This window comes from Amblyomma americanum, chromosome 7 (genome assembly GCF_052857255.1).
Source record: "Amblyomma americanum isolate KBUSLIRL-KWMA chromosome 7, ASM5285725v1, whole genome shotgun sequence".
Taxonomy (NCBI): domain Eukaryota; kingdom Metazoa; phylum Arthropoda; class Arachnida; order Ixodida; family Ixodidae; genus Amblyomma; species Amblyomma americanum.
Genome location: NC_135503.1, coordinates 34,886,097 through 34,911,026, shown reverse-complemented (window position 1 = coordinate 34,911,026; position 24,930 = coordinate 34,886,097). Strand labels below are relative to the sequence as shown.

Sequence of the window (24,930 nt, the reverse complement as noted above, 5' to 3'; positions counted from 1 at the left end):
CCAGTATTCACCTGGCGCACAACTGCATATAACGTGGGCGCAAGACCGTACTAACAAAAAAATATTGGGCATTCTCGGAGAAAAGACAAAATGAAACAATCGGATCAATTATCATCGATGAGATCGTAGCCAACTGTGCTGGCTTGTTGTCCGTCGCACTTCATAACAGGGAGCTTGCAATGGAGGTCTTTATTTTTCTTTCTCTTTTCTGGTGCGTTTGCTTGTCCATGTAGTTAAACAGGAGCTCTCGTGATTCCTGATTTATCCTGATAGTAGCCAGCGCCGGCGGTGTCATCTGCGTTTCTACCTGTTGCGGTTACAATAGTGCAAGCAACAACAGAGCTGGTTTCACTATTTCTCTGAGGCACACTTACACGACACTACCAATGAAGATGGCAGGCGGCGAAAAGAGCAGTGGGCCAATAAGATTGCTTCAGGGGATTGCCTGGACTGAACTAGCAGCAGATATGATGGTACGTTTTCAGGCAGTGCCTTTCTGCTTGATGAGCTAGTGCTAACGTTCCCATCGTCATTTCGCTGGTGAACAAAGCCGGGTGCTCTGGCATGGAACCCTTACTGTTCATAATGGCGCTTTCTGCTTTCGCAGCCTGCTGGCCTTTTCCATGCGCAACATGACGACCCTAAACAAGAACATCGGAGACTCTGTGGGCTTCTTCTTCGAGAGTGCTTCCTACTCCAACGAGGGCAGTGACCTCACTCTGAAGTTCTTCATCGACAACTGGAAATCGCTGCTGGACAAGTAAGGGCCTCTGGTCGGAACTAAGCACAGCGGGCATTTAGGGCATGTCATTAGCATTACCTGTGTGGAGCTAAGCATGCTTTTCAGGGATTGTTTTACTTTGGTCGCATTCATTTGTCGAATGAGATGCGGCAAGATAACTTATCTTTAGGAATTTGTATTCCGATGTTCTCGCATTGGTGGACAGACACGCTACTACTATAAGGCCAATTCATTATGCTAGAAAACGACATTTTCACGCACGACTAACAAAAACGAACGGATAAACATCACTAAAGCCTAAAATACAATCATTTGATGCCATGCTGCAGGGGAATAATGAGGTCTGGCAAACGACGTTTTGTTTAGGAGACACGGAATGCGAAAACGGGCACGCAGCTCAAGATTAAGTTTAGGATCTGTTAAAGTTGATTGTCGAGTAGGTCACATTTGATAACAAGTTAACCTGCTGATCCTGGGTTGCTTGTCTAACAAAACGTAAAAACAGCGCTCATTTTAGACAAATCACACAGAGAGATGGACAGGACGGGCGTTGTTGAGGGTCGTCATGTTGCGCAGCGCCCGTCCTGTCCGTCTTTGTGTAGTTTGTGTTAAAAATAACGTTTTTTTTTACCTCTTCTTAGACAATGCTTCACTAACTAGCCCAGCAAGATGTGCTGTTGAAGATCTGGGTTGCTCTTTGAAGTGTTCGTTGAGGAAGGAAAATTGGTCAAGTAGTTCTTAGTGGAAATTGTTGTGCACAAGTCGTACGGACATCGACACCCTCTTATAGAGCGCTGGAATGATACTCTTTGTTGTGCGTTGGTGGTATCCGTCGCTGACTGTTGGGCTTGATATTGCTTGTTGAGATATGAGCAGTAAACCGCAATCCATGCGAATGTGCACGCAAGATAAGATGTTCCGAGCCTTAGGCACTAGTAGATGGCACCACTGTACTCTCCAGTGCGCGGTTCAAGCGCCCCAGAAAAAAGTGGTGACGCATGTTCATCCCGCTGCCGTTATGATAAAAAAAAAAGACATGACTAAAACTTTATTGCTGCGTGCTGGGATCAAGACTGTGTTACAGCAAGGTAGCATTGCTGCAGTGCTTTATTGACATTTAATCTCCTCAGGTACGGCCAGAGCCCGTCTCTGAAGGACACCATTTGGTTCGCGATTCAAGGCATTCGCAAGAATGAGGACCTGACACGGGTATGGTTATACTTTTCTCATACATGCTTGAGCCTTAACTATGCGGTGCGTTAAACAACAGCCAAACCAGCGAAACAGAGAACTTGAAATAGGTCACTTTATTGGCGGACTGTCAGTCGCAGTTGCAACTAACTTAATGCACTGCTGCCTGCTAAGTGCACTGGCTGGTTCTTTGATTTACGTCTTCCTATTCTTCCGGAATCTTCAGGCACGCGGCTTTGTGATGACAGAAACGTCAGAACTATGTATAATTAAGCACTCCATGCGAATATAACTGCTAATTACAGATTGAGAAGGCTGGAGTAACTTCCTTTTCTCGCCAGTTTTCTCGCCGGTACTGCCGGTGAAAAAAATGCCGCAAAAGAATTTAGATTTTTTTTGTTATTTTACCCACACGAGCGCTATTTAATTAACAGTGTGGTCAAGCACTCTATTAAGGATCATGTTAAGGAAAGCCCTTCCGACTGACCTTCAAACCTTTAATCGATAACAGCAAAAAGCGTAAAAAAAATAATTTTTTCCCCCGTGTTTATGCTATCGTAACCTAGGAGCTACCGCTAGATCGCACAATTTCGACGCTGTGATTGAATCTTTTTGTTTTCTCAGCGCATAATTTACAACGCGTCGAGGACTGTTGTAGTGTTCTGTGGTTACAATCTTTCAGGGCAACTTGTTTTATGACTAAGGTCAGCGTTTATCTTGGCCGCGTGCTCATCAGCCTTGGCTAATGAAGGGAGCAGGCCTCATACTTATTTTAGATTCGTACGCATCTCAGGAGCCTATTTAAATGGTAAGTGTGATGCGCGAAAATTGGTTTCAAAAAGTGCATAAATGTTAACACTGACGCCGCTCAAAAGAATCTTGGGCCAAAAGGTTTGCGAGTCGAACTAGCCCCTCGGGCTATTTCTTTGAACAGTGCATCCATTCTTGTTTATAAAGTTAAGGAAATACAATCGGGCTCTGTACCCTGTCTATTCACTTTTTGTATGATTTGTTTACAGACGATTTCCACTGATTCTTTATGAGCGCTCTAGAAAGCCGGGCCTTCAAATTATTAGCGCGTTTGTGTAATAGGTTTATAGAAGAGCTTCCATAAGAGAATGCGACAGTGTGTGGGCTCATGGACTTATACATTCTGTGGACTTCGCAAGGCGTCTAAAGACACGTGTCCGACTACTGCAAGTACATCTTCCCAGAACCGAAAATCTAAACCGAGAACTGCTTCGGTTGTGGTTGGGGCTTTCGAAAGATGAAAGGTTGCATGATGCCTTGTTGCTTCTGCTTGTAGCTTCCATATTAATCAGAAAGCCATACAAGGAAAAAATTTCTGCTCTATGGTGGCGCCCTCCTTTGCACAGATGGAGCGCTTCTTCGCGAACAACGTGGAGAGCAAGAAGACGGGCAAGAAGCTGACCCGCACCTTCCAGACTGCGCTGGAGCTGGCCAGGGCCAACATCAACTGGGTGCGCAAGAACGGACGTGTCATCGAGAACTGGCTAGACAACAGGCTCGCCCACGGAGGCGACGAGGACGCACTCTCCACGGTCTCCACGGTCCACACTGACCCCACGGTCCCCATGGTCTCCACTGTTCCCAATGTCCCAACTGTTCCCAAAGACCCCACGGTCCCCAAAGACCTCATGGTCCCCAAAGCCCCCACGGTCCCCAAAGATCCCACGGCCCTCAAAGACCCCACAGTCCCCAAAGATCCCACAGTCCCCAAAGACCCCACGGTCCTCAAAGACCCCACGGTCCTCAAAGACCCGACAGTCCCCAAAGACCCCACGATCCCCAAAAACCCCACGGTCTTTGGGGTCAAGGTGACATGAGCGGGCGCAGCTGACCCGAGATAAATAAAGGGGGCGCAGCCTTTTGATCGAGGCTGCAACCTAACACAGTAGCGGCAATCTATGCGAATGCGCTATAGGTCTCCCGCAGGGCACATTACGGGGCGCCATACCGCCTGTTTATCTCTACGGCGAATGTCGTGTTACTGCCACTTATACCGAATCTGTGACTTGTTGATCTTTGGCATTGTCGGCATGTCTGGACGTGCTCAGCAGCTTAACAGTACACGATCAGGGCCTACGGTGGTTATAGTCATCGTAATGTGCACGCTAATGACTAGCTATACGTCGCGAGTTGCTGGAGACGTCCTTGTGGGGCTGCGTCGCCGTTTTCATAATCCTGCGCGTCCAGGTTATCCTCCCGCTGCACTCTAGGTGCGGAAAGCGATGCAAATTCTCACGCCATTGGTCGCAGCGAAGGTGGTTTGACGACGCCGTACCGGTAGGCCGGCGCTCGCCGCCTGCGTTAAACCGGCCAAATGTGTCTCTCTAGCTCAGCATGCGTCACTTCCCACCAGCTGGCGCTAGCAGCCAGTGCGAGCTAATGCGAGCTCTCCAATGTAATGACGCAGGGGTGCGCTGGGGGGGGGGGGGGGGGGGGGGGGGGATTCAGTTTTGGACAGGTAGGATGCCGCAATGGGACGGCTGACAAGAAAAATAAAACAAAATGAAAATACAGCCATGGAGCTTCATATATTTGCTTACCAGTCTGGGGGCCTAATTCTGATAGCAGTATCATGAAACGTCCTCGGCATCAGTGTCTGCCACAATTATTTGTCACAAACATTTATTCGCGCAATGGAGTACGAGAGCTTTGTGGTCGTTAAGTGTATCAAAACCAGATTGTGCTCTGTGACCAAAGACTACATGTTTTAGAAGGTCAGGTCAATACAGGTGCTATGACTGGCCGTTGGCTTTGAGGGGTCACACGCCAAATTGAGCCCAACGTTTGTCATGGCTTCGATAAATGAGTGCACGACTCTCTTCGATGTTGGGTGTGCATCGATGATGATGCTCACATGAAGGACATGCGCGGCGAAATTAACCGTTCCGCGACCAAGTGAAATGGAGGTAAACCGGATGGGATTGGCGGAAAGAAACATTTGTGATAGCCAAGTGTGGACTCTTATCAGATCAAACTGCTTTCCAACAGGAAGAACACAACATAATCTGGGCCAAATCAACGCCTGGAAGCTCGGCTTTGAGAACGTCCGAGCTCAGTGATGCCGGCAAAAGTCACAGACGGTACACGCCTATCCAAATGAGTTGTCGACAATGGTCAGCTGAAACTCGCGCGTTATGTCCTAGTTGGAATACTTTTCCATAACATCAGTCGTGTCTTCCTGTTTCAATGCTGCCGCCAGACATTTCTTCGACGCTTGTATATCTTCATTCGCTCCCGTTTTTTTACGCTGAGCCTCGGCCTTCTTTGATTTGGCTGCCCGCTCCTTTATCGCTTATTCCTTTTCTCTTCTTCTCAAATGGGCCAACCTCCCTGCCTTTCCCATCAATAAACCCTCCCTATCTCTTGGCAACGGAACCGGCTGCCGAAGTCGACAGTATTGGGTCGGTTGTCGACGCCATATAAGATGTTACACGCAGTAGCCGAGATCATCGTTTCAACTTCCTCCTCGTCGTCTTCATAAAGCGCGTCAACTCCAGCCGTCATGTCTGAATCACCCGCGTGACGGTGACAGTCGTCACCATCGCCAGCTATTGCCGCTGTAGCACTGGTAGAAGACATACTCCCCCAGTGTACACTTCTCTGCTTCCGTTGGCGGTCACATTCTCTTTCCGCTCATATGGCGATATCGGTGCTCAGGTCCCCGACACGTCCGAATCGGATCCACGCCGCCATAACACGACACTGCAGTCTTCGCTCGAATTGGAGGCCGCACTCTCGCCCCAAGACCATCTTCCGCTTTGCGACGCCGCCTGTATTCCCGGGCATAACGAGCACGCTTGCTTTTTCGCCTCTTCGCGGTCTGCGCATGGTACCTCTTTGACGCTCTCTCTCTCGGACGTGAGGTCTATAGCAGCAACTCTCACCGCTGCTAACCACGTACCTGAACTTCGGTAGTCTTTGCTTTGGCTGCCAGGTCTTCTTCGCTCTCTTCCTTCTTCCTGGTCGTCACCGTGAGGTACAGTTTCTGCCCTCAAGTGGGAATCACTAGACTGGGCCGCTGGGCCACTCGTCGCCTCCAACCCTCTTTTTCCTTTCAGCACTTTCGCTCTCCCCTAAAAGTGCCTTCTGCCAATCGAGCCAAGTTGCAAGTAAACTTGATTGAAATCTAATTTAAGTTAGGTAAAGTGAATTAGATGGCCGTCATCAATAAATTAATTTACCACCACCTCCTACTGTTGGCAGGTGGCAGCCACTGAACTGAATTGAGTTAGTTCAAGTCATATGAATATAAGTTAATTCTCTAAGTAATTATGATCATGCGTATGACGTGCAGATTCCATGTTACAATGTAGGGCTGTATGGCTAAACCAGTCCTATAACAACTATGGCTGCAAAGTGTTTCCTATCCCCCTTTCGATCGACGAGCCCTTGCTTAAAGCGTGCTTGGCAGCCGCCCGGTGCAGTTGCGGGTGTGTTGGTTGCTTTTATTTTCCTCTCCGCCACACCCGGTGCTGCCCCCCGCTTAGTACATGGACCTGACGACGTCCTCGTACAGGAACGGGTACTTGGCCATCTTCCCGTCCAGCCACCTCTCCACCGCCGGGCCGTGGTTCTGCGCCCACAGCAGCGCTCTCTCGGCCTCGGCGAGCGCCGAGGTGAACGCACCGTCCACCTTGCGCGAAATGCGATGCCTTCGGACCAGGTCGTCGTGGAAGTTCTTGATCTGCGCCAACAACAGAGGGCGGTCGCATGCCCCACGACTCTATACACCCGCAGGGATCATTAATGCGCTGTCGCTAATTGCTAACGCAACCCGAAACCCCCACACCCTTCAAGATTCAAGAGAAAGTTGTGCAAGATATCCGCGATAACGTTTTACTACCTCACTGCAAGAATGCATGCTTCCGGAGCTAAGTCGTGTTGACATGCATACGCACCATGCTTTGCGAGTAAAGACTCCGGACGACAAGGAACAGAGGGCTTCGTGAAAGTTACCGCGGCCCTTTGCTTCGCTCTCATTCTCATGGGACCTCCCATAGAACTCCATGAATTCTGCCGAGACAGCCTGAGTAGGTTATATTATCTTTCTTCCTAATTCACATGGGTAGCATGTATAACGTATCCTACTGGATACAGAGTCATGTGTACAGTCCACGCTCGTAAATACATGTACGGCTTTTTGTTATCGAGGTTACCTTAGACGTTTCTTTTTTTTTTATACTGGTGAGCTAACTGTTATCCGGGTGAGGTATCCGTCAGCGGAACTTCTCGCGCTAACTTACAGACACAAATGCGCGGACAATCAAAGTGAAAATGTAGGTGTATAATGTCTTCCTGAAGTAAAAAATAATTTGGCTAGACGAGCATGAGCTCGGGCTCCAAAATAGCAATACTGCGCGTTTAGGCTTTGACACTATAGTAACGAGAGCACCGTTGCGTATAGGATAGGATACTATTGCCGGCAGTAACAACGTCAGAGGTACCCTATAATTTGAAGGAGTCCACATCGCATGAACAAGGTAGTGGGTTCAAATCCCATCACCGCACCACTGCTAAAGAGTATCGTGTGTTATCTTTCCCTTACAAGGCGCCCTTAGTGATGACCATGGTCTTCGCACATGCACGCATAATCAGCCTGAAATGTGCAGGATGCATTAAGCCTTTGTTTGGTCGTTTTGTACAGAAGCACGGCCTATGATGCGAATTTATAAATCGTGCGCAGGCGCCAGCGGACCACGATGCAAGCGCTGTTTTACGCCATCACTGCACCCTGGTATATCGTGAGCAGCGGAAAAACTAACATACCTTTGTGAACTTTTCTGTACTGCGAACTCCAGTGACGACCGCTCTTATCGCATGCTTCATTGAGGAGCCCGTACCGTACCTGGGAGAGAAAGAGAGAGAGGGAAAGAGAGGATCGGCCCACTTGCACACCGTGAGAGAGACTTCAGTCCAGCGACGAACGCGGTGCAGTTCTTGTCATCGTGCTTCACAAGGATTCCTTTCTTCTGACGGTGTGGGTAGAACTACGGGCGAGTTTGTTTATGTACGGAACCGTAGATGTAATAGCGAAGGCCATACAACACGAACCAAAATTTCTACAAGCAAAACAATAAAAATGTACTCTTCTCCTGTGATAAACACGATGTCCCGTGTAATTCCAGTTTCACATCCAAAATATAAACGGATTCAAGTGCTGCCGCAATTTTATTTTCCGGCTATCTTAATATCGTATGCGTCAATAAATTCCCTTTCAGTTTTCGTCTTTGCATGAGCTAGGGTCGCGGTGTTGCCACCCTAGCTCTTGCAAAGACGAAAATTTAAATGATGGTGTTTGTTTGAATTTGTCTAGAATAAGAGTTAAGAACATTCCATGCCTAAAAAGATGTTAGGCGGAATAAGTGAGCTACCCAGAAGAAAGGAGTAGAAGGCCGGAGACTACCGAGTAAAGTACGAAAGAAAAAGAAAAAAGATAAAAACTACCGAGTACAAGTTAGCGTATTGCCGTTCATGACAGACAAAGAGGTTCATTTTAGAAGACAAAACAACCATTAAGTCATTGCATTCCACAGGTGGTATTCGCCGCACTACATACAAAAAAAAAAAACTTGTTGGCTCAGGCTGTAAGGGATGCCGCAGTGTAGGGTTTCTGATTATTTCGACAACCTGGGGTTCTTTAACGTTAACTGACACCGCCACAATACACGGACCTCTATCGCTAATTTCGCCTTCATCGAAATGCGACCACAGCGGAGTGGATCGAACCCGCGTCTTTCGGGTCAGCAGGCGAGCACCATAACCACTGCAGTGTTTAGTAACGCTGAACGCTTTGCACACGGCGCGGCGCGTCTGGTTGCGGATAAAGCAGTGAGAACTGGGACGACTCACTTGTGGACCAGCTTCCTCAGGTGCTTCATGAGGAAGGCGGAAGCGAGGTCTTCACCAGCTGGCGTCTCCATAAGACTTTCGAAAATGTACTGCATCTTGCCTGGGAACTCCGTCTTGTCCATGGTGTGGTGCAGGAGCCTGTAAACCAAGCTCGATTGCACCATAAAGGGACACCAGCCTTATTATCAGTTATGCACACATATTAAAAAATAAATCATACGTATGAAAGCTGGCGTTAATCTCAGCTGAACTCTAGCGACAACCTAGCACAGAGGGAAGTTCAATCGATTCGCGGAAGCGCTGGCATATTAGGTAAGATTATCACACTCTATAGAATTGACTGCGTTTCAGAAGGTTCGCTACTTGCATCCGTGATATAGATCGCGTTCAGTGCAAAGCTCTATAGTTTAATCTTCAAAGGAATCGTCCCGGTACAGTGCATTATTTCGCAGAATGCCACCATTTTACGTGTCTATGTGCCAAACAACGTCCACAGTTCAAGTTTTTAATGCGTTATCATTGGAATGCCAATTGTAGCATAATGAGTTTCCTCGTTGGCGCGTAAAGCCTCCTAACACTAACGTGGTAATACATTACCTGCCGCGATTTAAAAGCGGTAATGCGATCCTGTGACCTTCTGTACAGACTCTGCTCCACATGCACACCCTCAGACAGACCGCACCGAAGTAACTCTCGCAATTTTTCAAATAAATATCTGTAAATGTTAAAAACAATCACCGGGTATTTCTCACTCATGGTTCACCGTTGATGTCATACTAGCGATGAGGGCACTGTGAAGGTTAGTTCTCAAGTAAAGACGGTTGCTTTCATTTTTTTCTTTTTGCGTGTTTACAAGTGCTGTGGGAAAGAGAAAACAGTCGATGAAGAGTACTGCTGCAAAACAGCGCGCCTGTTTACACGGTTACACGTTTTAGCTTTGACGCAGCGCAGCGGTGGTACCGCTGCCCTTAATTCAAAAAGAGCGAATCACGTGGTTTGTCACGTGACATAACTGGCGAGAGCGAGCGGCGGTAGGCGCAGCGGCGGAACGAGCGGTAACAGCTGCGACAAGTCTCGTGGTATGACGTCATAGCCACACGTGCGGCGAGCCTCCAGTTAGAGGTCAAATCCAAGCTTCATTTGACCTTCAGCTGTGCATGCGAGAAGTGGAGCTCTCGCTCTAAAAGGCGCGCTCACACTTCGAGCCGGGAGCGGTCCCTGGTGCAGCCCAGTGCCCGCACGGCGGCCCGCTTGCCGTCGTCCGTGGTGGCCGCGTCCAGGTGGTCCAGCACGAACTGCCAGTGGGCCCCGTCGTCGATGCGCACTCCCTGGCACAGCACCACCATGGTGCGCCACGGGTTCTTGCGGAGGGCCCTGCGGGGGACACGCGTGTCAAGCAAGCTTGTGACTTTCGTACGACTTTGGAAGAGTTTCTGACTTGGGTGGAGTTTCTGACCCCGATTTCGGTACAGATTTGGTACAAGTAAATTTCTGACTACGGCGAGATTATACGGCAGCGAAGGATGTCAATAAGAAGGCGACAGCGTGGCTAGTCGATTATGGTTTTACAACTATTTGCTACGCAAACGAACAAATATAAATAGGTAAAGGGAAAGAAATACAGGCTAGCAGATCGAACTGGAAAGTGTGCAGTGTTTGCCTAACTAAGGAGAGCAGGAGGAAATAAGAAAAGAAGGGATGACAAATGCAAAATAGTGTACCAAGAGCATAACACTACAGGACACCACAAAAAAGTGAAACAGAACAACACGCGAGGAACATCAGCACTCTTCTTCACAGAAGACATTTGTCCATATAAGTTCTTTGAAAGGGCCTCTGTGAAATGTAATATACCCGTATTAAATGTAAAATGTAGTATACCCGCATGGCTGTAAGGCATCGTCCCCCCGGAACGAGAGGCCGCAACTACGAATGTCGTTGCATATTGATTTGCACTTTTGTATCTTCCACACCGCATGGCCTGCATATCGTTCGTTGCGCCAGTCATTAGTTGGGGCTATTTCCCACCAACCGGACGGCAGCACAAGTCGAAGGCATCCATTTTGTGGTTGCCAGCGCACTTTCTTCCTGCGGTACATGTTGGTGGTAGCCGAGTGGGCCGCATAAATAGTGACCGGCAAGGGCAGCGCTGGATTGCGTGGCCTTTGTGGAATGGAAGTGCGAGTTCTGTGCACGCAGCACACCGAGGAACCGTCTTGTACCAGGTAAAAGGCTGGAAGCCCTTGATTCCACCCGCGAGGTGTTGGCGGGTGATAGCAGCCTACACTTAGCAACTTACTAGCGTATAGTACATTAAGGGGTCTAAGCAGGGCCTATTACTGTTTTAATTAACTTATATTACGCAGTGGAACGAAAAGCTACAGCTGCAATAGCGTTAGCTGCAAATGAAAAGGTAGCATATCAGGCAGATGTTTTCAAGCCAGTAACAGAGGTCACGCGAGGAATAAATAGTTTACACTACAAATAGTGACGCGGTCAAAATTGTTTAGATTTGTTAGCATTCTTTGTGTTTATGTGTGCTTCACGATTTCAAGTGGAACATCAGTCGCAGTGGCTTAGAGGCTGTGTTACTCGGCTGTTGAGCCCGGGTTTATGTGCTACCCCCCCCCCCCCCCCCTTGTTTTTATAACCTCATCCATCTATCTCGGCCACGTGGGCCGCGTATTGATAATGATGAAATGCAAAAGCACCCCTGTACCGAAATCTTGGCGCATGTTAAAGAACCCCTGGCGGTCGATGCTAGCGACGTCCATGAATAGTGATTGTCCATAGGAGAAATAAAAAAGAAAAACTCACTTCGATATCTTCGAAGAGTCGTTCAGATACGTCCTGAATTTGTTCGTTGAAAACGCCAGACAGGCTGGATTCTCGAAGTAGCACGAGTTCATGATTACGGCCTTACGAAGCAGGCTGTAAATGTAAGAAGAAAAAAACCAAGAAACCACAGGAGTTAATGCGCAGAGCTAGAAGCCCTTTGCCTCAAAAAGCGCGTGCTTGCGCCATCATCAACGATTCTGCGTGCTTCCTACTGAACCAGTGGTTCAGGGCTGTTTCGTTTCCCCTTTTGCCGCCAACACTATTACACCTGATAACATAATGGCCTATAAGTTCGTGTATCATCGCGGACAAAGGTCTCCGGGACGAGCGAGCGGCAACCGAAGCAAATAGCTCTGTTATTAGCCCATGACTTGAGGCGATACTTCCGGAGGTTAAAGTTAGGCTTACGTGATCTGATGTGCGTATTGAAATGCGGCGATAGTTGGAAAGAAGTCGCACCTGTGCGCCTAGATTGCTTCTGGAACGACCTGGAGACATTTGTCCCCGACAGTACATGGCTAAAAGCGGAAGGCATCATGTGGTGCTATCTAGTGGCTGTAGTTCGCGTCTGCTGGGTGTGCCATTGAGGGTCATAGATTTAAAATGCATATACATAAGGGAAGACTAAAAGCCGTTGTGGCACTGTACTTTGCCGGCATTGCATTGTATTAACTGAGACCGTGAGGTGCTTTGAAGGCTGCAGTCGACGATAGCCGATCAGGTATACCGGAATCCCAAAACACCTGCATGGGTAAAGGAATGGCTCATGTTTGGCCGTAGAATTGGGTTCAGTGGTGCCGGCTGTTTTCTTTTTGCTGCGCTCTATGCGACGCCTGAAAGCTGTTTCTTCTTGCTACGCGTTGTTTGCTCTCCCCGTGACCTCTGTCCTCCTAGTTATGTTCAGTTATGTGCAGCGTTTTGAAGGACGCATGTGGCAAACACAGCGCGGAAGCGTACAGGAGGGTTGGCATCTAAGACAACGCTGCAGCTTGGGTTCTCTCCACGACGTTGCGCGAAAAAAAGAAGGGTGAGAATTTAATATAAGTCAATCGTTTTTGTTCTCTGAAAATACAGTTTTCTCATATTAGAGTATTCCGCTAGTTTACAGCGTTCATTACATAGATTTCATGGCGAACGAGGCAAGCATTTATACTATTATATTTCAGGTATGCATTATATATTCTCAGCCTTACTTATCAGAGATCGACAACCCCTTCTTCTTTTCTTGTATGAAGGCCTGGAACTTCTGTTCAAGAGTAAACCTGACGAAAACCTGAAAAAAAAAGGCAAGTGAGGCACAAGAACTCCCAGAAATGTCGAGCAAAACCGAAAACAAGTTTTATCATTCCGACTAGATGCAGCGTTTGACTGGCTCCGATTTTTTATTGGAACAGTTCGCTTTATTGTAACAATGTTCCCCTCAGCCTACGCAACAGGCCTCGCAGAAAAAGTGCTTTCTTTGTAAGCAGACCGCCTTCGGTTAATGAGACGAATAGCCTTAATTACCACGCGTCTAATGTCCTTTCGTATTGAAGCGAAAGCTTCACTACGCTAGGTAAAGCCGATTTCACCGTGCGTTGCCGGTTGACCTTCAAGTGAGCCAGAGGTCAAGTGTGGCTATAGGCCTTGTCATATGTGATCCATCATGGTGTCTCACCATTTGACCTTTGACCTTTCGATTCGCCGGTAGAGGGCGGCAGAATAGGCCGCAGCTTTAATTGGGGACCAACCTCTCGCGATGAACCATTAATTTAACTTCCACCTGCCAGGGTGGCAGGGTGGGCGCGCTGCCTATGAACGGTGCGCAACGAACTCAACGTTAGAGAGGCCAAGCCGCGTCTACTTGCCCGATACACCATAGCTTTGGCTCTCTAACCAGGTTCAGCAGTAGTTAAACCGCAGCTAATTTTTTTCCTGTATATGCCGCAACATTTTTGAGACTGGATTTTAAGCTACGAACTCAGAAAGCATATCTTTCCTGCTGCGTACTTGAAACTTTCTGTAGTACTTGGTCTTCCTGATCAAGAAGTCGAGGTCGTGCATGCCGTCCAAGGCAGATTTCCAGGGCATGTAGTCTTCCTCCGGACGAACCAGATCCAGGAACTCCAGGGCAACATCGTATGGCAAGTAACCGTACCTGTGGTGAGCCACACGATAGCAGACTGGAGATTATCACCTGATATAAACTGTAAAACGCTTTTAAACACTTTGGAACAAAACTTTACCTTGTCGATAAATGCAGAGTCATCACGAAGCAACTGTGCACAGCTGGCAAGTAGCCAGAAATTTTTTTTTCGGTAGAGGCCCAACTAACATTTAGCGTCATGTGTGGCTGGGGGGAAGGCGGGGAATTTACTCGGCGGTTCATACCCGAAAAGACATTGACAAGAAAACTTGGGAGGGGATGATCTTTAATTCGCGGGGACCTCGAGCCTCGCCCTAGATACATGCCTGGTAAATAGCGTAATAGCTCTAACGTGTTACAGTTTGCTCATACAGCTGTGACTCGTGACTTTGTAAGAACCAAAACCCCACCACTTCCTAGACTCTCCTTCCACCGTGTTGAAACTTGCAGACTTAGAACCACTTGCAGATAGAAGAACGAAAGCCCGTCTCAACTTCCTTCATTCAATATACTTTTCTCGACTTGGTATTCGACCCGAAAATCACATCGCTATTGATTCTATAGACGAGCTTCGCGCCAAAAGCACACCCATAGCCTGAAACCTATTTTTGCACGCACAAATACATTCAAGTTTTCTTTTTTTTTCAAGAACAGTTTCTGAATGGAATGCTCTACCGAAGAACTCTCCGTTACTTTCTAATAATTCTTGATATCTTCACTACTGGCTTAGTAGCTGTACTGTAACCGCATTTTCAATTGTACTTTTGCATTGCTTATTTTGCGGTATCTATTTTGTTCGGTACTATCGTGCTTGCTTTGCTTTTTCCCCTGTATGTATTTTCCTCTCCTGCTTGTACATACAGCATGTCCGCAGTATTCAATAAATAAATAAATAAATAAATAAATAAATAAATAAATAAATAAAAATAGGATAGGGTGCGTTTTTACATACGGCTTTTGGGCAGTATTTCTAGTGTAGCTGTTGATACACTAAATAACATTTCTTTCCTCTTTCCAGACAGCATAAGGTACGCGCCCGGGTGCTAAGTTTGTCAGAGGAAACGTGTGTGTGTGTGCGTGTGTATGCAGCTCTAGATTCGGCAGAGTTGAACAGGAAGCCCATTCAAATATACATAGAAGTTTTGAATCGAGAACTAACTCATCAAGACATCTCAGTAGAAGAAGGCACCCAGCAAACCGTTTTACGTTTCCCTGGTCGGTGAGCTAAAAGCTTTGAATTCTGATAAATACAAAACTGTACATGGCTGCAACAAGAGAGAAGCATATGTTCTCGCGCCTTTGCCGGAGTAAAAGGCAAGGGTATACAAATCACGCCCTGGATAACGTGCTCGAATATTGTGGTTTTGTTTATTATAGGCTCCGCATAGTTCTTAATTTTGTACCTTTAGAGCCAATGCGCCTCTCTCCTGACATGCATTCAACCATTCAGCAAAGCCATCAACGCGTAACAGCGGTGGAAATCCTCACCTTGCAAGCTCCAAGGCATCGTCAATGAGCTGCGCCCGGTTCAAGACGTGTATTGCCTATCGGAGCAGAAAAACCATATGTAGTCGCATGCATCGTACACTATAAAGATATATATCGTGTCTTGAACAAAAGCACAAATATGATGAACTGTAAGTAACACTTCCTTCAGTGGATGTTCACAAAGTACTCTCTTAGCCACCGTTCTCTTACTTATCTGCGATTTTCGTATCTTAATCGAAATACAGAACACAATGATTGTTTTGGACGAAACGCAGCCTTTACGCAAAACAGTTGAACCTTGTTATACCGAAGATGAAGGGGCCCGGTTTTGCTTCGTTATAGCCGTAGCTTCCTCATAGCCGGTGTTGACCGAGCTTCCAAGGGAAATCGTCTTTCCTTCTTTATATCCATTATTTCGTTATAAACCATTTTGTGATAACGAAGTTCGACTGTATTTCTAATTGGCATGGCTAGCTGCTACTCTTATCGCGTGAGGAAGAGCTCGATGACACATCATATCGTCACGAATGTGTTAGTTTTCTGTTCATCTAGAAAGCAGAAAGCCGTTACTGTATTGTGCGCAAACATTTCTCCCAGCCGCGCATAAAACTGTCACGCTACTACGCTTCAGTGCAAAGTGCGTAAGGGTTCTTTTTTCTTGCGATGAGATTTATCACGCGAGCGGACTGTTTTGAAACCGGCATCCACTCAAGCAGAGCACCTCTCGTTTACGGAAACATGCGCCGTGAAGATCGCGTTCTAAGGTTTTCAATTTAAACTTCATCCAATATACATGACACAAGAAAAACGCTATCCAAACATTGCAAACATTGTTTGGACCCGTAGCTATAGCAACGGTCAGTAACGGCTCCAAGTTGACAGATAACTACATACAAAAAAAATACATATGCAGCGCCAAAGATCTCTTTTCAGTAAACGCAAAAAAAAAACAATTTTAGTTACGCATCACACGACTAGAGAAATTACAGGTAAACAATAAAATAATCTATTCTCTACTCCAAATATGCCGCAGGAATGCTTTCAACGGCGTGATGTGTCCGACTGTTTCAATATGTGCCCCATAAGATATAATACGATGGGCGTGTTATTAAATTCAATTCAATCAGTTCATTTCAACTCTGCTTCAGTTCAATTCACATCAGTTGAACTGTACCCAAACATCAGAGCACGACAAACCAAACACAAAAAAAGCATCCAAGCAGCCGACAAAGGCATACCTGGCTTAAAATACAAGCAAATGAAAAAAAAAATTAAATATATGTAGGTCGAAAGTGTCTAAGGCGTTTGTAGTTTTCACGGTGATAGGGCAGAAAAAACTTAAATTTGCGCAATATTCGAGATACTTGCCTGGGGGTTTTCTTTCAGCTGGGTCTGCAGGAGTCTCCAGTTGAAGACATCGTAGTTGACCCTGTAGTAGCCGACGCGCTGTATGTTAGCGACGAGCCACTGGTCGTGGGACACTTTCTTCTTGAGCTTTCCTGTTCGAACGCAAGGCCGACAGCAACACGTGACACGGAACGCATGTTCCCTCTTCAGTCGTATACGGATGCCGAAATTGCAACACACGTGAATACGTTTGAGACACGTAGACACGAAACAGGCGAGACGCTTCAGTCGAACAGGAGGGATTGTGTGTACAAAAATTATATGTCTCGTTGTGGCTGTTTTCATTGCGAAATATTTTGTACCAATTCCCTTTGGATTCACGGCAGAGTCAAACGTTTCATCATAACAGACAGGCGCTTTTCCAACACCCTCTCAATGCTAAGGCCTCTCCACCGGCCGCGTGACGTCACGCCAAGGGACCGTGCAGGCCCCGCGCTCCGCGATTTCAGCGCGCCGCGCCCGTCTGCACTATTCGGGTACTGCCGTACGTAGCTGCCTTATAAGTGATTCCTTCATTTTCATTTTTGTCGTTGCTGCAGAAAAGAAATTCGCTAGTTTGTGCGCGCCTTAGGCTATCATTTTATCTGCTTTATATATTTTTTTTATTGCAGAACACCTTATTGTCAAGAAAGTTCGAGCTGCTAATACAGTTTTTTATAATAAACAATTTAGCATACGGCCGCCAATTTCGCATTATTGGTCATTATAATAAAAAATTGATTAGTTAATTTCAATTAATCATCTAATTATTAGGTTCTATCACGTACATGATGTCTGCCGTGCGGTAAAATCCATCCGCACAGACCGCACATGCGTATATCTAGTTGTTAAAGTAGAAGTTCGTGAACATTGAAAAAAAAAACACCGTCTACTGCGCATTGTGTTAGTTTTATTCTGTATTGTGTTTTGCTTAAAGCTTTCACACACAGCAATAATGACACTCACAATAATGTTGCGCTGTTGAGTATTTGTACAGCTAATCTGACCCTTACAATAAAAAACGACGAGACACCAGCAATGAAGTGTGCGCAAAGCATTTTTATTGCTTGGGAATAAAACTTACTTCTTCTTAAGCGTTGCTGCTTTCCGGGCTGCGGCCTTCTGCTGCGCATTGTCTTGTATGGCATCATTTCTTAGTTTGCAAAAGTTGTTTAGAACAACGTTGGTTGCAACGCGTACTACCAAGCGCAGGAGAGTTTGTGCAGTGTGGCCATTTTCACATGTCTCAATGTCGTGTTCGTCCAGGAGGGAAATCGTCTGTGAAATCACGACACCACGTTGATTTCTACAGGAGAGAAAATCTTCCGCGGTTGCTCCAAAAGACAACTTCTCTGCAACTAGTTTAGTCATCAGTACCATGTGAACTGTGCATGGCTGGGGAAACTTCAGCCCTCCTCTCGACAGGTTAGCTATCATGGCAGTATTTTCCGCTTCGATCTCTCGATTTTCAATCACCAATGTGCTGAAGCAAGCAGAACATGAAAGCTTCTTTAAAGCAGCATGAGCAGCGTATCCTGCAATGTAGACAATAGCATCCATGTCAGAGTGGGCGTGTGTAATATCGTCGTCGCTGACAGCCACAGAAAAGTTGCATGGGACAAGATCCTCACTTACGTCTTCAAACTCTGTTTCCTCGCGTGGAAATGTCAAAAGTTTTTGAAGACGAAGCTTCTTCTCACATTCGTAGAGCTGACGCACGGAAATGTGGTACTGTGATCCTGCCAGCTGGCGGTAACGGCCGAACCGGTCTTCTAGCGCATCCGTCTGAAATTTGCCCAGCAGTACGTACTTGAAGTGAAGTTCTTCTAAGCAGTAGCGCGAGAGTTCTACCAGAGAATAGCATGTCAGTCGCAAAGCACTGTGAGTCTCTTTCGTCAGCGAGCCACTGGTGATGTTTATTCTTGCCCAAGCGTCCAACCAGTCCACAACGCCGCTCAGGAAAGCTAACTGTGTGTCATCAACAGACCTTACAGGGTCTTGCATGCTGTCCCTTAGCCTCTGGCCTTTGCAAGGGGTCTTAACATTGACTATTTGCCACCATGTGAGGATAACGTCAATGAAAAGAGCAGTCGACTCAGCTTGAGGAATCTTGAACGCGGAACCATGTGTCCTGAGGGCATTTGAAACAAACTGATTAATGACGTCGAGAGCGAGCTTTACATTTTGCCGCTCCATTGAGGTTGGATTCACGGCTTTTGCGTTCAGTCTGTAAGCAGCCTTCACAAGCGACGTCTTCTCTGAAGAATAAAGCTGCCGCACAGCTGCGAAAGAAGCAGCTTTCATACGAGGAGGCCCTTCGGGCATTGCTCCACTCAAGTCCATTTCAGGGAAATAGAGGCATGTTCCAGGGTTTTTCTGGTTAATCCAATTGTTCCTAATGCACTTCAAGAGATGCACAGGATCGACCACGTAGAAAAGAGGGCGAGCGTTATCGGCTGGATGGGGATAGACAATGCTCACCTGAGGACTTGTAGCAAATAACGACATCATCTTGCGGTTCAGAGCATTGTTGTCCGTTATCACAGCGATAATTTTGAGCCCCATTTTCTCAACATTAATGATTATGTTCTTAGCATGCTCGTGCAAAATTTCTGCGCTCAGTTTGCTCACAGGTAATATGTGAATGACGTCCTTGTTTGCAGAAAGGAGTGATTGTACCATGAACACATGGGCTGTTGTTGCTGGTTCCGTTGAATGAACCGACGATCCTACTATTGTGCCCCCTTTGTAGTCGAAGTATGGTTTTATGTGGATCTCATCGATCATCAGGGTCACTGTCTTCTCGTGGTCTTTCATTGATTTGACTCGTTCTCGGATGTAGGAGAGACAGTGCGGTTGATTTTGCTCCACAAGAGGGTCAGCTTTGTAATTTGAGCAAACACGGCGCAGTGTGGAAGGATGGGGCAGAATGATTCTTGATGCAGCTCTTGTGAAGTGATATGCGTGAGGAGAAATTGAATTCAAAATACTGGCGAATACCAGCAGCTCTGCGCTATACACATGCTGTTTCGCGAGGAGAAGCTCTATCTGCTCAACCAGAAATTTCAGCAAAGAAGACTGTTCTTTCGTCGTATCACTGTCCTCAATGAGGTCTGCAAGCAGTGAACCGACAAACTGCAATACTTTAGTATGTTTCGACTCTTTCGTCACCTCAGGTATATTATGCAAGCCTATCTCGATTTCTTCTAGCAGCAAGGACAGGCTGGAGGTGTCGCATACTTGAGCTGGCAGAATCCTGCCTGAAGGAAGCGACAGAAGCTTCACTCCATTCAAGAAAACAGAAAGTGACAGATCAGGGAGAACTACCAAGGCGCATTTCACATTAGGTGAAGGATCATTCTCGATGAGAAGGAACCTAACGCACTGCTCATCGACAGAAACGGTCCAGAATTTCGTGTTGCAGATTCCAGGCAACTTAGATTTGAACTCCTCGTAAGATGAAACTTTGTTTCTTTTCTGTTCAAGCTCATTAGACTGAAGTGACTTCCTCATAGCCTCCTGCAAAGCAGCGTTTTCCCTTCTTGCTTTTTTCGTCTCTGGCGATTCACTCCGTCCAGGCGTTGAGGACAAGTATTTTGGGCAGTTTGGAAAAACAGAAGGCGCAGCATCAATCTTCAACTGTAGCCTGTCACGCTTCACCTCTATTATTTTCCCTGTCAGTTCATCTTGGTGTGACAACGTCGTAATGAAGTCGCCTGCGTGGAAGTGCAGTTCACACACCTGCACGAGAAAATGAAGCAAGGCCATTCGCCATGACTCTCCATTGCCTAAAACACTAAGTAAAAAGAGTCTGAATAGTGAACAGCTTTTACATATTTACACAGCTTTTACACAAGCCTTATGCACATCCACAGAACTAAATGCTTCCTGGACAATTCATACATAAGTGTAAGAAGTGATATCATTGCCTACAAAGACAGCATGCCTTTCCGGGAGCGACAGCTCACAACTAAGATAATTACCAGCGCCTATTAAGCAATATTTCAGAGTCTTACCCTCGAATGCTCTGTAGGTGTGAAATCCTTCCGTGGAATGGCTCGCAACCAGGCTTTTCTTCGTACTTCGTCTCTTGGGAAGCAATAAACACGTACTTTGGGACCATTCTGGTAGTTCCCGCGGCACTCGGGAACACAGCACCGGCCCATGTTTCACGAAGTTGCACTCGCTACACGGCAGGCAATCAGTTTCCCATTCGTGCGCTAGCACAGGTACGCACGCCACACAAGAAACGGCCACACGAAACAGACACAGCCGTGCGAGGAGCGAACGGAAATGCACCCAACGCCAGGCTGAAAGACTCAAGCAGCAGCTAGACGCTCACTGCAAGACTGCGTTCGTGTCTGTGCTTGCCCGGGCAAGCGCGAGCACATCGAGGGAGACAACCGAGCGGAGCGGAGCCGCGCTTGGTGAGCAGCCTGACCGGACACTTGGCGTGACGTAGCGCGTGTGGAAAGGAGGGCCTGGAGAGGCCTGAAGAAAGTATTTAGAGGGTGTTGGCTTTTCACGACCTAGAGGGGAAGTCTCAATTTGTTCACAGTGGCAGCGTTAGAGAGAATTGTTTCTGGTGCCAACTTAAGTAGAATATCGTTGTGCTAAAATTTCGCGATAAATTCGGGCTTGTTCGTTGATACTGGCAGCCTTGGGTGACGAAGAAACGAGAGACAACGAAGAAACCGCTGTCCGGCGCTTGAAACCGTCCGGCATGGACTGGTCGACGCGCGCTTTGGAAAGCATTTCAAATCGGCGACATCGACGATGCAGTTTCTTTTAGAAAGGGCAAATGGCAGAAACAGAACCCAAATTTTTCGCATTTAGCACTAGACGTAAGCCTTACCTAGTGATCGTCATGCTGTTTGCACGGATGTCAAACTAGAAATGCTTTCCAGTCATTTTCGCTTGAATTTTAGCTCATAAAGACGCACTATTTTGTTTTTTGTTTGATCTCATAGGCTTTAATAACCACACTCGACTTTAAATTTGAATGAACCAGGTGTTTCAGGGAAGCCCGACTCGAGAATCTTTTTGCGGCATAGTAATTCGTTTGGCGCACGTGAAAAAAAAAATAGGTGAATCATGTTACCAGTAAAGTGATTAACTAAATTCTAATAGTTAACTTTTTAACTAATATTGATAGGTGACTTATTGCATTTATAGATTTGTAGCCGACCGCAAGTAACAACCACATCAGTTTTTAGAATCTCGAAAACGCGATCACCCCCGCAGCTGTGGCTGAACTAATTTGGGTCATTTTTCGCGCCATTCGAAAACCGCGCGCCTGCGGGATGGCGCAAAGTGACGTCAATCAAATTGCGTCACTCTATGGCGCACGCACTTCACTACAATCTCAGCCCCGCCCGCGCTGGAGCAGTGAAGTGGCGAGGAGCGGGGAATACCGCAGCATGTCGCGGTAGAGATTGTCGATCAGTACGTGCGACATGGTAGGTCTTCACAAGTGTTTGGACGCTTCTTTACTCCCGTAAATACAAAGGGCTCACCTTCCTTCTTGTGGAGCCATTCGATTTGCTCACTTCGATCAAAGTTCTTCGCTGGCATAGACGTGTGGGTGATGGAATGCTCCATAAAGTCTTCCTACGCGTAAAAAAAAAAGGAAATAAGTCTCCGGCGTAAGGCAGACGTAGAGCTGCGCGTTTGTTTTCCCTGAGCCGCTCGAGCCCCTATTGGCTAAACACGATCACATGGTTGAAAAGCATCCGTGCAATGCGGTGAAGCCAACTCCTTTGCATCGTTTAGCGCTTGACTGTTGCTGACAGTCCATTAGTACACCTACTGTTCTCGTGCTTTGCGGCATTGTTTTTGTCCGAGTGCACATGTTCACTGAAAACGATGTTTTCTTACCAATAACTTGAAATTTTATCACAAGTGTTTGCGGGATGTTAAAAAGAAAACGTTTGTGATTTGTGGCGTTTACAACAGATGGCGCCATCCATCCACCACAAGGGGAGTATTTTATTCGTAACTTATTGATAGGCCTTCGTGCAGCCGACGCATTACTAGCAAGCTGTTTCATTGAATGCAACAATAACAGGCCTACAATAAAATAAGTTCGGCAGCCAGAAACAAACGGATTGCCATGTTCGGCGCCTGCATACATGAGTTGCGGCTTTCCCTCATAATTTGGATGCTTAGGGGAGTAATATGGTCTACAAACGCGCAACACTGGTACTGTACAGTAACTCAACTCTTTACCTTTCGAGTTGGAAGGTTCATTGCTTCTTTGAAGTGGTGGGCTACTTTGGTGACAATGAACTTAGTGCTTGTTGATATTAAATGAACTATTTCATGCTTATGGGACGAATTGAGCGTTGCGTTCTTCCAGCAAATTTTGAACCTTTTAAGAGAGCACTGTACGCTGGGTGTGCCAACCACATTTACGCGATTAATATTACAAAATATACAACGTTGTTAATGGAATGACACATGCAGTCTATCGGGCGCGATGCACGCTATAATTAAGAGGAGAAAATAAGAATTGGCAACGAGCTTCGGCTGCGCAGCTTGTTCAGGTTGGCTTTTGGTTTTCTTTCTACTGTCATATTTCGTTGTTGGCGCTCGGCTACTGATCCGGAGTTCCCGGGTTCGAACTCGACCGCGGCGGCTGCGTTTCGATGGAGGCGAAACGCTAATGCGCTCGTGTGCTGTGCGATGTCAGTGCACGTTAAAGATCCCCAGGTGGTCGAAATTATTCCGTAGCCCTCCACCACGGCACCTCTCTCTTCCTTTCTTCTTTCACTCCCTCCTTTATCTCTTCCCTTACGACGCGGTTCAGGTGTCCAACGATATATGAGACAGATACTGCGCCATTTCCTTTCCCCAAAAAGCCAATTATTATTATTAACCTTTACGCTCTATGCGAAGCAAAAGCAGGAAATAATTACAATTAGCGTCCACCTGAGCGGAACCATACCGCTATAATGAAAACATATCTGTTTCCTAAAACCGTCTGAATTTGAGAAGTTGCATAGTTTTCCTTTGTCGCATCATGACTGTGCTTTCGTGAACTGATCCCCCATTCCACTCCACCAAAGAAGTTCTGCCTTATCCGGTGGGCTAGCATAAAGGCAGGCGGGAGCCCTCACAATGGGCGCTACACATGTTTAACAGTGAGGCTGATCCAGCGGATTAGCATAAAGGCAGGCGGGAGCCGTCACAATCGGAGCTACACATGCTTTTGAGGAATATAGCCTGAAAAACGCATTCACGTCCCCTGCAATTTGACGCTCTTTGGTGGTGTGTTCTGCGACTGAAGGGACATTGACCTCGTTCTTCAAGGGTCCTGAATAACAAGCCTTACAGAGTGACAAAGGTGCTCTTTACGTATGCACCGTACTTTTTAGGAAAGAGTCTCAGTCTGTGGTCCTGCGATGACCTTCACGTGCAACTCTCAAAAACTATCTCCTGCAATGCAGTAAGGAAATAGTTTGAAGGGCAAATGAAATAACATTTTTTTTTGGATATTGAGTTGACTTCAGCATTGCATTCATTAGAATAGTGTTCTTCGTTACAACGACCCGCGATCATTTGATCGCTTGAGAGAACATGCGCGTTCCTTGGGGGAGGCGGGGGGTTCGAATCTGCCTGTTCATTGCCGCAAGTGTCGGGGTTGTTGGCCTCAGTTCAGCCAGACCCAGATTGTTGGAAGAAGGAAGGGGCAGCTTGAGAGAGAGATTATGGAGGCCATTGCCATCTTGCGCTCGCAACCGGATCAATGCGTTAGTTCGCCTTCGGTTTCCATCCTCCAAAAAGAACTGGGTTTCCTTGACAGGTAACAGGTTGGGCTGCTTCCTTTTGACGTTCTTTTCTTCCTTTGTCTGGTGGTTTTCATGCTTCCACATGCGGTCGACGGTTTTTTGACACTTCTGATATCTGTAGATTGTGACTCGCATGATGAGCATTGCATAACGTTTTAAAGTCTGATTTCTGTAGATTGTGACTCGCATATCTTTCATGTGCATTGTTGTCAGTTAGGTCTTGTTATCTGTTGCTTTTCATTCCCCCTTTTTTACTTGATTGTAGGATCACACGTGCCTCTGTCTTTATAAAGCCATGAAGTTTCAAATAAAATTTTAGTTGCAAGTACCGCCCTGTGTCGTCTTCTTTCTCTGTCCCGTGTCCGCTGCGGTGTCTAGCTCCTTCATGTCTCACCAACTGGCCTACACATCTACCCTCCTAAGTTACATAACGTGAAAGAATCATTAGAAAAATTGACGACCGCAGATCGAATGTTTAACCTACAGACTGC

General features: G+C 46.7%; 2 protein-coding genes across 2 annotated transcripts in view; one reads left to right on the top strand and one right to left on the bottom strand.

The window, feature by feature from the left end:
- Positions 1–3,780, top strand: part of LOC144097644 (aminopeptidase N-like) — a 28,521-nt gene extending 24,741 nt beyond the window's left edge. Inside the window, exons 20-22 of the mRNA XM_077630296.1 lie at positions 608–760; positions 1,873–1,951; positions 3,310–3,780. Coding sequence (XP_077486422.1) covers positions 608–760; positions 1,873–1,951; positions 3,310–3,780 — 703 coding nt within the window. The remainder of the gene's footprint in view (positions 1–607; positions 761–1,872; positions 1,952–3,309) is intronic.
- A 2,318-nt stretch (positions 3,781–6,098) lies between these two features.
- The window catches only part of LOC144098862 (aminopeptidase N-like), a 33,383-nt gene continuing 14,551 nt past the window's right edge, over positions 6,099–24,930 (bottom strand). The window contains exons 13-22 of the mRNA XM_077631780.1: positions 22,166–22,255; positions 16,632–16,762; positions 15,264–15,319; positions 13,640–13,787; positions 12,844–12,923; positions 11,630–11,743; positions 10,010–10,186; positions 8,813–8,950; positions 7,730–7,808; positions 6,099–6,647 (exon numbers count right to left, since the gene is read on the bottom strand). Of these exons, the coding sequence (XP_077487906.1) occupies positions 6,447–6,647; positions 7,730–7,808; positions 8,813–8,950; positions 10,010–10,186; positions 11,630–11,743; positions 12,844–12,923; positions 13,640–13,787; positions 15,264–15,319; positions 16,632–16,762; positions 22,166–22,255 (1,214 nt within the window). The 3' untranslated portion in view covers positions 6,099–6,446. The remainder of the gene's footprint in view (positions 6,648–7,729; positions 7,809–8,812; positions 8,951–10,009; positions 10,187–11,629; positions 11,744–12,843; positions 12,924–13,639; positions 13,788–15,263; positions 15,320–16,631; positions 16,763–22,165; positions 22,256–24,930) is intronic.